We start from the raw sequence: 13985 nt of genomic DNA on the forward strand, positions 1-13985 counted from the left end.
GCTTGCCTCCGCCACTAAAATTTAAGTCCCAAAAGGGCAGGGACCATGCGTCTATTCTGTTCACCCATCACACCTGACACAATTTCTGGCACACGAGTATTTTTCTTAAATGAAATAATCTCAAAATGAAGGGCTGTTTATTTTAAAGACATTTTAAAAGCACAGGAAATAACAGAATAATGTAACAATCACTTATTTCCACCACAATGAAAGAAATTATTGTTAAGCAGGAATATTCCCTTTTGAAAGTCTCTTTAAATGATTACTGGCTGCCCAAATCTTTTTTTTTTTCCAGAATTAACAAGGTAAATAATTTACTAGACTATTGGCAGTGCCTCACTATTTTATAGCTGTTGACATATACTATTAACTGGGAGTCATATGTAGCTTAGAACCTAAGTTACGCAAAGTCACTCCCCTGAGGCACCATCTCACATAACAGCCACGGGAAAAGCTGACTCTCTGTTTATGGGCAGAAGTTCCAGGCCGCCAGCCCACCCAGCAGCAGCAGCACGCCAGCCGGCTGGTCTCCTCTGTGTGGGGAGGGGAGGGGAGGTTGAACTGCTTTTCCCCGGAGTGTCAAGGGATACACCCCAATCTGGGTAGAATACCCTGCGATGCCTTCCGTAGGACCATCTACCCCTCCTTCCCCTGAGAAACCAGGGTTGGTCCTGGGAGCCTGGAAGGGTGGGTAACCCGAGGCCAGCTACTAAGGAACAAAAGCCTGAGTGCTAACCCCTCAGGGCCCGCCTCTGCGCCGCCCGCCCTCACGCACTCTCTCTGGCTATTCCACAAGCATCTTTGGCACGAGTCTGACCTGGGACTTAGAAAAGTAGGACTGAACCAAGAGGAGAAGGAAGGAAAAAACTCCAGTGTGGGAACTCGGTCTCCCAAATGAATCAGAATTCTTGGAGATTGGGGCAAACACACAAACCTTACTATCCAAGAATAGAAGAGGATGTAGGTGTGAGGAAGCTCTTGGTAAAAGGCCTGGGTTTGCGTTTACCTCTGGCCCTGTGAGCGTGGGCGGGGGCAGGACCTCTGGGGCTGTCATTTCCACCCTATGAAATGGGAAAGGTGTGTCAGAGCTCCACACCTCGTGGGGCCTCTACAGGGAAACAGAAGTGGGTGAGAGCTCGTATAGCCCTGGCTTCTCCCACCAGCAGAGCACCCATGAATGAGTCTTCAAAGCCTTAACTGTTCCATTCTGTAAAATGGGGATAATTATAAGGTTGTTTCAGAAATGAGAAAGTGCTTGGAAACCACTCAGCATGGTGGCTGGCCATTATTAATTTAGAATTCACTGAATGCACTCTCAATAAAAGACACTGTAGCTTCGGGGATGATATTTAACATCCATACGTGCTGATCATGTGGAAAACAAAGGAGCAACCAGAATAAAATGATTTAAAAATAACAGGCATTTGACATTTAAACGAGGAAAGACAGGCTCACGGGAGAGAATCTTACCCATAAATGTCCAAAACACCAATAAAAGTGTGCTGCTTGCCTGAAAACTGCAAGGCTTGATTAATTCTCTCCACGATGAAGTCAAACAGGTGCGCGTAGATCTTTTTGGCCAGTGCGTCCCTGGCGTTGGCAGCCTGGGGCCTGGTCATGGGCTTCACCACCGTCTCCGAGGCTGTGATGATCTTGCGATTGCAGAGCCACTGAGCCACTTTGTCACCCTCCAGGCCCAGGAGCTCACAGAACACCTTCAGGTGACTGTCGCCCTCCTTTGAAAGATAAAAAAGCACAAGGGCCTCCCGGTCATCTAAACTGGCACCAGCCTGTCCGGCTAGGCCCCGCAGCCCCCGCATGACCAGGCCTCAAGAGACAAGAGCCAGGCCCCGGAGGGAAGCCGGAGGGCTGGCAGGGTCCCCGAGCCTGCACCTGGTCCTTGCACCTGGTCCTTGGCAGGGCACCCCTGTGCTGATGCCAGGCTGTCCTGGGCTGGGTCCCACCTGGACTTTCGCTCTGGCCAAACAATGCAGTGATTTAAGCCACAGAAGCAATCTGTCCTCAACTCCTGTGCATGTGGACAAAGCCTTGGGGCCTCTCTCTTTCCTCTGCATCACACCCCAGCCACCAGTGAGAGGGTGCACTCACCCTGTCCCTCCTTGTGTGGTCAGGGTTTGCCCAGGGGTCTGGCCCAGGAGAGAGCTGGGTGTCCTTGTCAGAGGACCTAGTGGGCTCCCTGGGCTGAGGCAGCTTCCCAGCCAACGTAGGGCTGTGGAGGAGGACTTTTCCTGGACATACGAAGTGAACCTTGTTTCTCTTCCCAGCCTGGGCATGAGACTGCCTCAGTGGCCAACGGACAGGGGAGGTCTGCTCCCTCTGTCTTCAGGCAGCATGGACAATGGGCCCTTGTCCCTAGGCAAGAAGATACGAGCCCATGAGTCTGAGCACTGTTATTCCTCCCGGGCAGGGGAACTTCCGGGCAAGCTCATCTGTAGACACTGTCTCAGCCGGTTGGGAAAACCATGCGATGACTGCATTTAAAAAGCATTGGATTGTGGTGGAACGAACAATCTAAAAAGTCCTGCTGCCTCCCTGCTGCCCACCCACACCCCTTCTGACCAGGATCACAATAACATGAAGCGTATCTCCGACGTGCTCGGCACTCACTGGGGAGAGCACTGGCAGAGCCACTGGCTTCTTTCCTTCTAAGCAGGAACCAAACCTTCTCAGTCAAAACCATGCAGCTACAGATGCAGCGACAGGGGGGAATGCAAAGGGCAGCAATTTTTAAAAAGTAAGATGGCTTCATCCAGATTGAGTTTGCCCAATATTTCGAGTTCCTGATGCAAATGAATGAAAGTTACAGGACTGGTCATTTTCTACAAAAGTTTGGCATCTTTTTTTTTTTTTTTTTTTTTGGTAAAATTTGTCTCCTAACATTGACTTTTAGACGAAGGACTTTTAGTCTATCAATTTTAACTCCTCCTTCAAAATACGACCTTCACAACAAACTTCACGGGACAGAGTCCAAAGCAGGGGTGCTTGCTGGGAGGAAGTCATGGCTTTAGCCTTTGAGAGTGTGAGAAGGAAAAGTGCAGAAGCCTGTTTCTGAGGTAAATAAGCAAGGACCACAGCGACACCCACTCCATGCATGTCCCCACCCCAGGCCTGCCATCACCTCTCCCCAGACTCCCCAGTCTTTGTGAAATGACTGACTTTGGGAGGACTGGATATCGGTGGAGGTGGGGCGCTTACTGTGAGAGTTTGGGAAGAGGAAGGAGAATGACTTCCTGGTCACAGGGCAACAGGCCTGAGCCACAAAAAAAAAAGCATATTCCACTTCTGCTCAGTGCTCCTCCCCCTTAAGCCGCAGGTACCAGAGCTGAGAAAGGACCAGGTGTACAAAATTAACAATTATTCCCATCAGTTGTTTTGGGGGACAGGAACACAGACATTGGTATGGACTGTTTGTTTCAGCTATATGGGAAAAAATTCATATGTTGAACCCCTAACCCCCAAAGTGACAGCATTTGGAAGTGGGGCCCTTGGGAGCTAACTAGGTTTAGATAAGCTCATGCGGATGGGGCCCCCATGATGGCATTAGTGTCCTCATAAGAGGAGAAGGGACCAGAGCCCGCGCTCTCTCTGACACTTGAGGTCACAGCAAGAAGGTGGCTGTCTACAAGCCAGGAGGGGGCCCTGGCCAAGAACGCAAGCATGCTGGCACCTTGATCTTGGACTTTCCAGCCTCCAGGACTGTGCGAAAATAAATTTCTGTCGTCAAGCCGCCCAGTCTGTGGTGTTTTGTTATGGCAACCACAGTTGGCTAAGACACACGTGTTAATCCAAAGCTTCAATGGTCAGGAGATTCTGCATTTCACAGAAACGTCTTTTAACTGTGTGATTGTCCTCTTAACATGGACACTGTTGAGGATAACCAAACCCCACACCAAGATTCACCATCATAATGTTTGTTGCCAAAGAGACATACACATAAACTTATCTTGTATACACTAAATAAAGAAAGCCCTCACAAAACTTACACAGGAATCTATTTCCAGAGAGGAAGCCGGCACCTTTGGTGTTTGATTCAGGCACATGTCAAGAGGTAGGAGGTGTCCTTTCTGCTTAAAACTGTCCAATGCCCAAAAGGTCCTACATGATCTGCACCCTCCCCCCACCCCCACATTTTCTGGCCTCATCTACCACCCCTCCCTGCACTCACTCCTCTTTGCATTTACCAACCTTTCTGCTATTTTCCCACTAACACTTCCTGCCTAAGGGCCTTTGCACTTGCTGTTTTGTCAACTTAGAATGTTATTCCTCCAGATGAAGACACAATTCACTCCCTTACCAAACTAGAAAGGCTTTCTCTGAACGCCCTACACAAAAGGCACAGCCCATCCCCACCTCTGCTTTATTTTCCCTTTTCATGGCTACTGCCATCTGTAGCTGTCCACTGTGTCTTCTTCCCTCTGCCTCCCTCCCCCAATCATAAGCTTCAGGAAAGCCTTCTGACTTCGTTTTGTTCATTGCTGTTTCTCCACAGCCTACAACAGTGTCTGGCATACAGTAGGTGCTCAGTAAAAATCTGCTGAATAAAAGAAAAACAGAGAATACCCCTCTACTTCTTCTCTACTGCCGCAAAGGGGAAGAAGCTTTACTCTTTGAAAGTAACCCATGGAAACCCCCACCTGTTCCTGTTAAACTGGTCTCCCAGGAGGCCCAATGTGCCTGGTGCTGAGATGGCTAAGATGCAAAGGCAGGATAACCACGCGAGGGTCTGCTGATGACCCTCCCGACGCAGGAAGGGCGAAACAAATACACATCTTACACTGACTGTGGATCTCTCATTGCCCACGGCTGTGATCTGCACGTTGCCCAAATGTAGGATGGCTGCCAGGATCTTAAAAACATCCATCTGAAAATCTTCCTTGAAACCTGTAAAAAAATTTTTCCCAAATTAGGAATACTACACTTCTCCTCTGGCTTCATCACCAGCAAGATAAGCACCTGAATTCCTTTAAGACTCTCTGGCACCATCAGTGCCAGGAGCTGGGACAGGGAATGGGGGGCGGACCCCAGGGAAAATCTGGCTCTCTGTCTTTCTAGTTTGACGTGTGCACACACAATGTGAACTTACGACCCACCAACTTTCCCTTTTGCTGCGGCTGCTAGGAAGTTCAACACAAAAATTAGTATCTGAGTAGCCATTTCATGTCAGGTTCCTGGGAGAATCGCCTCTCCTTTGTTCTGTGTGCTGTGCTTTCTTGATTGTTAATGTTTTATTTTTTTCCCTTTTGCTCATAAGCGCCCTGAATTCTTTTCATGTTGGATGCTGGAAGGATGCCATCACCCTCCAGCTTTGCATTGTGCTCTCTGCCCCAGGCGGCTGGCCTGTCTGGACTGAGGTCATGGGCTCTCATGCTCTCTGGCCTCAGAGGGGTTTAACCACAGGGGACCTTGGCAGGAGATCAAAAAGCAGGAGACAGGTGCTGAGTGTGTCGTCCTAGCTCTTTCCCTACAAAGTTGCCTCAGGTTGGCTGTGTTGCCGGCCGACAGAAGGTCACTGCTCCTGGTCTGGGTCTGACTTTCCCTGACCCTCCTTTCAGGCTCCAATAACACCATCTGCCAACAGCTCTGCTGCTGTCCCCAAGTCCTCCGGCTCCCTGTAGCCCCCAAAGCCCTATCCACACCTTTGTAGTTGCTCCCTCCGTAAATAAACCCTCCTCCTTTTACCCCATTTGAATGTGCCCCATGTTTCCCTTCGGGAGCCTGACTGATGTATGTGGATTATCACTCATGAAGATATAATATATGTGGTACCATGAGGGGATTAGCACATTTCCTGAAGCCAAAACCAAACCAAGCCGGCTGTGAGGAAGGACTTGGTGTCCTACCCCCATAAATCACAAAGGAGAAGCTGCCAGTCGGGAGCAGGGCTGGGCTAGGTCTGGGGCCTGTACAGGAGCTGGGTGGATGAGGACAAGCACCAGGTGGTGTTAAGGACACTGCAGTAAGTCCGGGAGCTTAAAGACAGTGCAGAGGGTAGGGCAGGTTCACCCCCGCCCAGGCTCCCCGTCCACACCAGAGTGGAGGCCTGAGAGTCCCTGCAAGCAGAGGAGCAACAGGCCCTAAACGCCCCATGAGAGCCCCTGCGGCCGCCCGCTCCTTCTCACTTGAGGACAACTGGAATCTTTCAAAAGCAGTGAGGGCATGTTCTTAAATAATTCCAAGACCTACTTCAAAGATTACACAAAACTAAAGTCACAAGTGATTTCAAACCAAAGTTATACAGACGCTTCCAGCTCAGTCTGAGTCCAGGCATATGCACCCTTCCATTTGGAGCAAACCCTTCATCTGAAGGACAGACGACTGTAACAGAAATAAACCACTGGGTGCCACCATGATAAATGGCAGGTAAGTGGTGAGGAGAAAAAAAAGCAACTAAAAATACAAAGTTTGGGAATCTGCCTCTGACATCCCTGCTCTTTGCATGACCCATTACTGACTCCGTGCTGTCCAGAACCGACAAAAGTGAACTAACAACTTCAAAGCAATGATCTCAAGTAAAGAACATAAGAGCTTAAGTAATTATCTTTAGGGAGATAAAATCACTGCAGAAGAACTGCTGGCCTGAGTTAGATTTCAGTGAGCAACACAATGGTCAAGTTCCTCCAGCCTGCGGTCCAGGAGAGGTCTGACTGTTTCCAGGGTGTTCTTTCTGAGATCTTAATGGCCAAGCAAAGATCAAAGGATGAATCAAATGAGAGTCAGCCGAAGAACAAAGGAAATGAACTCTTGATCAAAATACGTCCCACTCTGCTTCCTCACGGGGTAACCTGTGACCAGCAAAAGCACCTATGAAGCTGTGATGTCGTGATTTACACTAAGAAATACATACTTTGTCAAATTTCTAGCACAGAACTACTGAAACCCTAGGACTTCCTGAGTGGTCAGAGAGATTAAGGTGTCTTTTGTTAATGAGGTGATTCTGGAATGCCCTAGGTCATGTGAGGATGGGAGGTGGTTGCCAGGGGAACCAGCCCTGTGATAGGGAGCTGGAACTTTCAGGCTCCCCCCTTGACCTCCAGGGAGCAGAGAGGGGCTAGAAATCAAACTAACTGCCAATGGCCAATGATTTAATCAACTGTCCCTATGTAAGGAAGTCTCCATAAACCCCCAAAAGGACAGGGCTTGGAAAGCTGCCAGGTTGGTGAACACGTGGGGACTGGGGAGAGTGACACACTCAGGCAGCATGGAAGCTCCGTGCCTCTTCCCACATACCTTGCCCTGTGTATCTCTTCCAACCAGCTGCTCCTGAGCTACATACCCCTTTATAAAAAATGGTGATCTAGTAAGGAAAATGTTTCTCTGAGTTCTGTGAGCTGCTCTAGCAAATTAATTGAACCCAACGAGGTGGTTGTCGGAACCTCTGATTTGCAGTCATTTGGTCAGAAGCACAAGTTACAACCTGGACTTGAGACAGGCCTCTGACAGTGGGGGGTGAGGGTTCTACCTTGTAGGTCAGAGCCCTTCACCTGTGAGAGCTGATGCCTTCTCCCAGGCAGACAGTGTCAGAACTGAGCTGAACTGTAGACGTCCAGCTAGGGTTCAAGGAATTACTTGGTGTGGGGAACCTCCCGCCCTCGCATACACACACGCACTGGAACTGGGTCCCAGAACCATTTAGTACCTCAGAAGCTAAGCCAGAAGGGAAAGCCCAGGAACTCTGCAGCAGGCTCCATCCTCAGTACTTCCCATGCATCACCTCGTCTGCTGTTCACAACTCTCTGAAGTAAGTACTGGTGTTGCTCCCATCTGATATCATATGGACATTTTGCTTAGGAAACCATTCGTTTTTATTCTCAGTTATGCAATAGTGCTCATCTCGTCTATTGCTCTGGTAATTTAACCTCAAGTTCTTTGTCTTTTACATTCAGATACAGTCAGTTGGCCACAACAACGAAAACAAACAGGTCTAATAAGAGACGAGTATTTTCTGCAGGATGGAAAAATGGTCTGTGGTCTCACACTGACCAGAAGCTTAGACCAGCAGTTCCAGTTGGATGTCTAGACTAATACAAAATGGGAAAGGGAATGGCTATTTTTATAAATGCCACGTGTAGACAGTCTTTCCAAACTCGAGCTCCTTGTGGGACAGGAAAGGTGGGGAAGATCGAAGATAATGCATCACCTGTGTCAGTGTCCTGGCAACCAAAGATTAGGTTTTTTGGTATGAAAATGAGAAGTTTTAAGGCCCTGAGTGTAAATTCCAGTTCTGCTCTATACAGGCTGCTCGACCTTGGGTAAATTACTCACTACCTCTGTGCCTCAGTTTCCCTATTATAAAATGAGGTTAATACCAGCATCTGCCTGATAAGGTGTTTGTATGGTTTAAATGAGTTACCACGGGTAATAAAGTGCTTAGACTGGTGCCTGGCACACAGTGAACTCCACATGGGCACCTGCTATTTTACCATCATCATCAGGGCACCTGTGAAGGCCAGGCAGGGTCACCATTACACTTCTGAACTGATTCGGACCTTAGCTCTCACCTGTCTTCTCTGCAGTCAGCCTAGAAGAGCTTATGAGCATTCACAGCAAGCCGGCAAGCCTGAGGGCAAAGGAGTTGATTTCTAGCTTTTAAGGGAAGAAGCAGTCTCGACCCATTGGCCTCCAAATTTGTTTTGATTGGCTCATCTTAAACTTAGAATTTATTAGGTGCCTTCAGAACACACTCATGCTGGGCATCCCAGCCTTTTCAGAGACAGCGGCTGCTCCTTGAATAGGATGTTTTCACTTACCGAGTAGACGGAAGGTCTTCTGTGTCTCTATCATGTCAGCTCTGTCGTTCACACCCTCAATGACAGTACTGCCTCCCATTCTCGTGTAATGAAATTCTTCTGCACTCCCTGAAAGCAAACATAACGTGATTTCTGTGACACAGAAGTTTGGACATACATGTTTATCAGAAGCAACAAGAGAAGTTCACACTTAATGCGTCATAGTAAGCACCTTACAAATGTTTTCCCACTCATCCCTTAGAATTCTATGTCCCTGACTCATGAGCTGAGGCTTAGAAAAGTGAAGTGACTTGCTCGTTGTCCCACAGCCGCTGGCAGGGCAAGAATTTAAACGCAGGGCCGACTCCAAAGCTCTTGGTTTTTGTTCCCACACCTAACAATTTCATACAGCTTTACTGAGGTTTATTGAATGTACAATGAACTGCAAAAAACCTGATGGGCTTTGATATACAGTTCCCCTTATAAAATCATCACCATGGTCAAGATAATAACTATATGTACATCTAATATTTGAATAGAAGATGGCCCTTCAGAAAGCTCTTCCATGTTTGCTATTCATAGTCTGTTTAACAGACAAGGCATGGATTTTATCATTATAAGAAAACTGAAGAAACTAAGATTCCACAAGTGCAAGCAACTTCTCCAGGATTAGGGAGTGTGCATTCAATGCCAACACACTAGACAATTTTATCTGCCGACACGGCACAAATGACCGAGACGGGAGAGTTGAGATACCACAGGAGCTGGTTCATTTACACTCAAAGATAAACAGCTCATTAATTATGACTGCAAATTATAGTGATTTTGAGTCATCAAGGAAGTTCAAATTATGGTAGAGGTCCTGTGACTCAGAAGATAGGAAATATGTCATACATGTAGAAAAATGACCATCCAATGAAATTAAGACAAAAAGAAAAGTCTGGGGACTTAGATTTCTAGGTCCCAGTGGTCGGGAGGCCTCTTTCTACAGGTGGTTCTGGATGGGTACCACAGTCACCCAGGAGCTCTGAAAAGAACCCTGGGACTGAAGGGTCCCCTCTCTCTGGCCTCACCTTGCCCCTAACTAACCTTAGTTAAATGCATCAGGTCCACCCCTGGAACCCAAAGACCTTATGTCTTTGGACAGAATACTTTTTTTTAAGTGATGTTGTGGTAAGAAGAAATTAACCTAGAATTCAGCATAAGAAAGAGATTCTTCCACACACCATCCATTACGTACCCAATTTAAGATGTTTAAATTCTGACTGCTGTGCAGATGCACAAAGCTGATAGAAAATGTGGTAATTTCGTTCATTTTCTGACTGTAAAAAAAAAAAAAAAACAAGAAGTCCTGAAATTACACCAAACTCTTTACAAGTGAAAATGTGAGGATTTCCACAAGAGGGTCTTAGATGCTAATCTGGGTTGACAGTTCTGCTCTCATGGACATGGATGTCTACGTGTGTTTTTGCTGGGACCCAAACTCTTGCCTTTGCTGGCTCACAGGGGCCCTTCCTTCCAGAGGGAGAACTGGCAGCCCAAGATCGCCTTGCAAAGAATTACCCCAGAGAAACTGTTATTAAATGAAAACATTCTGTGAAATGGCAATAATATAATTCATACGAGTTGAAATTTTAAAGAATCTCCCCGCAGCACATGGCTTGCCATTATTCTCCTCCGGGGCCAAAACTATGAGAATTTTCTTCATTTTATGGACAGAAGAGCCTTTCTCTTAAATGCCACCTCGACAGCTCTAATCCCATCCCCTTCCTGATAAAAAGCCAGTCTAACAGTGTTGCCTATTTCAAGTAGTTTTTGTGTTCTAGAAAGGTAAATGTGATACTTAAATGCTAAAGATTTTTTAAGTCTCCCAAATTGTAAGTCGTCCTTTTACCTCAACCACACAACTCCACAGGTAATGCACCTGTCCATCAATTTTTGTTTTTAAGAGACAGGAAAAATAACCCAAACTACAAATGAAAGACAGGAAGACTCCATTCCTCAAGTCACAGAACAATGTAGTTTGGCTAATGAATATGTAAACACAAAACATTTTAAAAGTCAGGAGAAAGGAAATTTGATGAACGTTTTGGTCCTTACTTGAAAGACAACTCTGGATTTCTCTAGCAGGTAAGTTCTCATGTTGGCTCCTATAATCTGATTCCTCTCGTCAAAACTGATTTCTGTATATTTCCCAAACCGACTGCTGTTGTCATTGCGGGTGGTCTTGGCATTTCCAACAGCCTACAAAACACAGTAATAGCATTAAAAAGACCTTTGCATCAATATTCTTGGAGCCGTTATAGTACAGTACAGTCCTGTTAGCTAGGGGAAGGTCTGATGAGCAGAGAGAGGTCGAGGGGTAGGCAGAGCAGCTCGAGACTTACAGGCAACAGGACACAGCCTGCTATTCAAGACTCTCCTCAATCTTGCTGGGAGACACTGAGCAGGATCAGAAAAAGTACAGGTTCTGATGTTCCATGGCCCTAGGTTCCTTTTTTGCTATCTGTCTGATGCTAGAAAAGTGATTTCATCTTTCCCAGTCTTTATTTCTCTATCTGTAATATGGGAAAGTATGCATCTTAGAGTTGGGAGGATTAATGAGGTAACATAAAGTGCCTCAGCTCATCTATGCCTGAAATACTACAGATGCTCAGTTAGAAGTCCATGTGCTTCACCTGACTTTTATTTCTGTCTTATCCCTTACCACTTCTCTACTTAACCTTTCTACTTGACCAAAAAATTGCCCTCTCCCATCCCTCCCACACTGAGCAGGATTTTTGCTTTTTCCCCGCTGGTCTTGAATTCCGTCTCTCCTCTTACCCACCCCTTCCCCATTCCTGGGCACCCTCCATCTAGAAGTATCCTTCTTATGCACACACACTGCACTCTTGCCCAGGCCATCGTGCTTTCTGACAACATACCCTTTCTGAGCACCTGCTGTGGGTCACGTGCTCAGAAGGTGACGTGAACCAAGCGGATCCAGTTTCGCCTTCACGGGGCTTACAACAGTGGGCGAGACCAACCCTGAGCGGGTAAGCCTGCAAAATACTCCACTGGGCATGTAACGGGCAGTGCTTCTTGACAACCCTTTTACTGCTATCTTGAATTGTGATTTATGTTTCTATTTAACTTTAAAACATGCTATGTCGGAGGAATCTTAAAAATTAGGGATTGGGTCTTATTCTTTTCCATCACTCCCTGTAGTATCTGGCATAGTGGCTGAAACCAAATAGGTGGTCTGATAAATATTCACTGAGGATTTCGATTCAGTAAAACAGGGAGAAAAGGTCTAGGAACCTAACATTCTTAATTATTGGCTATGCATCCAAATAAATCCAAATCAACCTCTTCCAATTTTGCAAGGCAGCCAGAGCTGGCCTTTGGGCCCTCCCCTGAGCCTGTGAGATGCTCCTTCTTCCTGGAGAGTTGTCCCCTTACCTCTGGGTACCATCACGGTTGGCCTTGCCTACATGTCAAAGCCAGCCAGGGGAGGAAGAGCCTTGATATGCGGCATTTGCCAATTTGTAAGGTATAAATATTCCCACCATGACTGATTTCAAACTACCATAGGTTTAACAATAACTTGCAAAAAAAAAAAAATCCTGAATATTTAACAATCAGGTCTCGTAAGTTGGTGCCAGTTGGCGAGCGACCACCACTACTCTTATTTCACCAGTGGTGTCTGTAGTTGAGGAAATTTCCTGAGATGTACACATAAACAGAAGACTTCTGAAATCTGCTGGTAGAATTTTTAGCCCAGTGGGTAGAGAAGGGAAGCCTTGGAAGCAGCTACCTCTGCCCCAGTCTCCTCCAAACCCCACTGAGGGACAGACATCCTGGCTCTTTCCTGCCCTCACTTCTTAGGTCTTTCAAGGGTGGGAACTCAAGTGAGCAAGGACAACATACAGGCATACCTCCGAGATACCATGGGTTTGTTTCCAGACCACCACAATAAAACAAATGTCCCCATAAAGCAAGTCACATGAATGTTTTGGCTTCCCAGTGCATAGAAAAGTTATGTTTACTCTATACTGTAGTCTATTAAGTGTGAAAGCATCATGTCTAAAAAACCAATGTACATATCTTAATTAAAAAATACTTTATTGCTAAAAAATGCTAACCATCATCTGACCCTTCAGTGAGTCATAATCTTTTTGCTGGTGGAGGGTTTGAAATTTGTGAGAATTACCAAAATGTGACACAGAGACACAAAGTGAGCAAATGCTGTTGGAAGACGGTGCCAACAGACCTGCTTAATGCATGATCGCCACAAACCTTCAATTTGTTTAAAAAAAAAAAAAAGTAATACCTGTGAAACACAATGAAGTGCAGGCACACCCGTATACACAAACCACCCCGCCTCTCCACACACACGCCACGGCCTCCGGCCCTGCTCCCCGCCCCACGGGGCGCTCACCTCAGTTATGGGGTTGGATGCCAGAACCTTGTCTTCCACGTGAGCGTTACTGCTAGACTTGCTGACGGTGGCGAAGTACCTCATGGCATACCGAGCCGACACTGTCTTTCCAGCACCCGACTCCCCACTTACAATTATTGACTGATTTTTGTTGTTTCTAAAGCAAATAAATAAAAGGATTTTTTTAATGTTCATTTTTTCCTATTAAAAAGGCAATATATACCCATTAAGAAAAATGCAGAAAAGCCAGAAGAAGAGGTTTTGTTCCTTCTCTCTAAAGTAACTGTTTCTAACATGCCAGTGAATTTCCTTGGAGTGTTTTTCTCTGTGACCCTGCTGAACACGCAACTTTGTTTCTTGCTATGTCCCCTGTACTGAGGGTCCCCAAGACCAATCCCAGATCAATGATCCACTGGGAGGACTCAGCACATAGTAGTACTCATGGCTAAGATTTATTACACCAAAAGGGTACAAAGCCAATCAGCAAAAGGAAAAGGACCAAGTGCAGAGGAAGCCATGTGTAAACCTCCAAGAGTCCTCTCCCAGGGGAGTCACACAGGACGCACTCACTTCCTCCAGCAATGAATTATATCAACACACGGGACACACTGTCTACCAGGGAAGCTCCATAGAGACTCAATGTCCAGGGTTTTTACTGGGGGCTGGTCACATAGGCATCCTCTGCCTAGCGCATACCACAATTCCAGACACCCAGAAGCCAGGCAGGTGTTCAAAATGAACCACATTGTTCCCACCAACAGTTTAGGTACAGTGAGCCACTCTTACCAATTAGGAAGTGGTGGGAACCTTCCTGAAAT

General features: G+C 46.6%; 1 protein-coding gene across 2 annotated transcripts in view; it reads right to left on the reverse strand.

Moving 5' to 3' along the window:
• MYO5C (myosin VC) overlaps positions 1 to 13985 on the reverse strand; it is a 91042-nt gene that overhangs the window by 57900 nt on the left and 19157 nt on the right. The window contains exons 5-10 of one of the 2 annotated variants that reach the window (XM_074366138.1): positions 13168 to 13324; positions 10848 to 10991; positions 9988 to 10069; positions 8769 to 8876; positions 4796 to 4902; positions 1471 to 1736 (exon numbers count right to left, since the gene is read on the reverse strand). In XM_074366138.1, coding sequence (XP_074222239.1) covers positions 1471 to 1736; positions 4796 to 4902; positions 8769 to 8876; positions 9988 to 10069; positions 10848 to 10991; positions 13168 to 13324 — 864 coding nt within the window. Of the gene's footprint in view, positions 1 to 1470; positions 1737 to 4795; positions 4903 to 7657; positions 7772 to 8768; positions 8877 to 9987; positions 10070 to 10847; positions 10992 to 13167; positions 13325 to 13985 lie in introns of those variants that run through there. The other variant, XM_074366140.1, reaches the window with a different exon arrangement.

This window comes from Camelus bactrianus, chromosome 6 (genome assembly GCF_048773025.1).
Source record: "Camelus bactrianus isolate YW-2024 breed Bactrian camel chromosome 6, ASM4877302v1, whole genome shotgun sequence".
Taxonomy (NCBI): Eukaryota; Metazoa; Chordata; class Mammalia; order Artiodactyla; family Camelidae; genus Camelus; species Camelus bactrianus.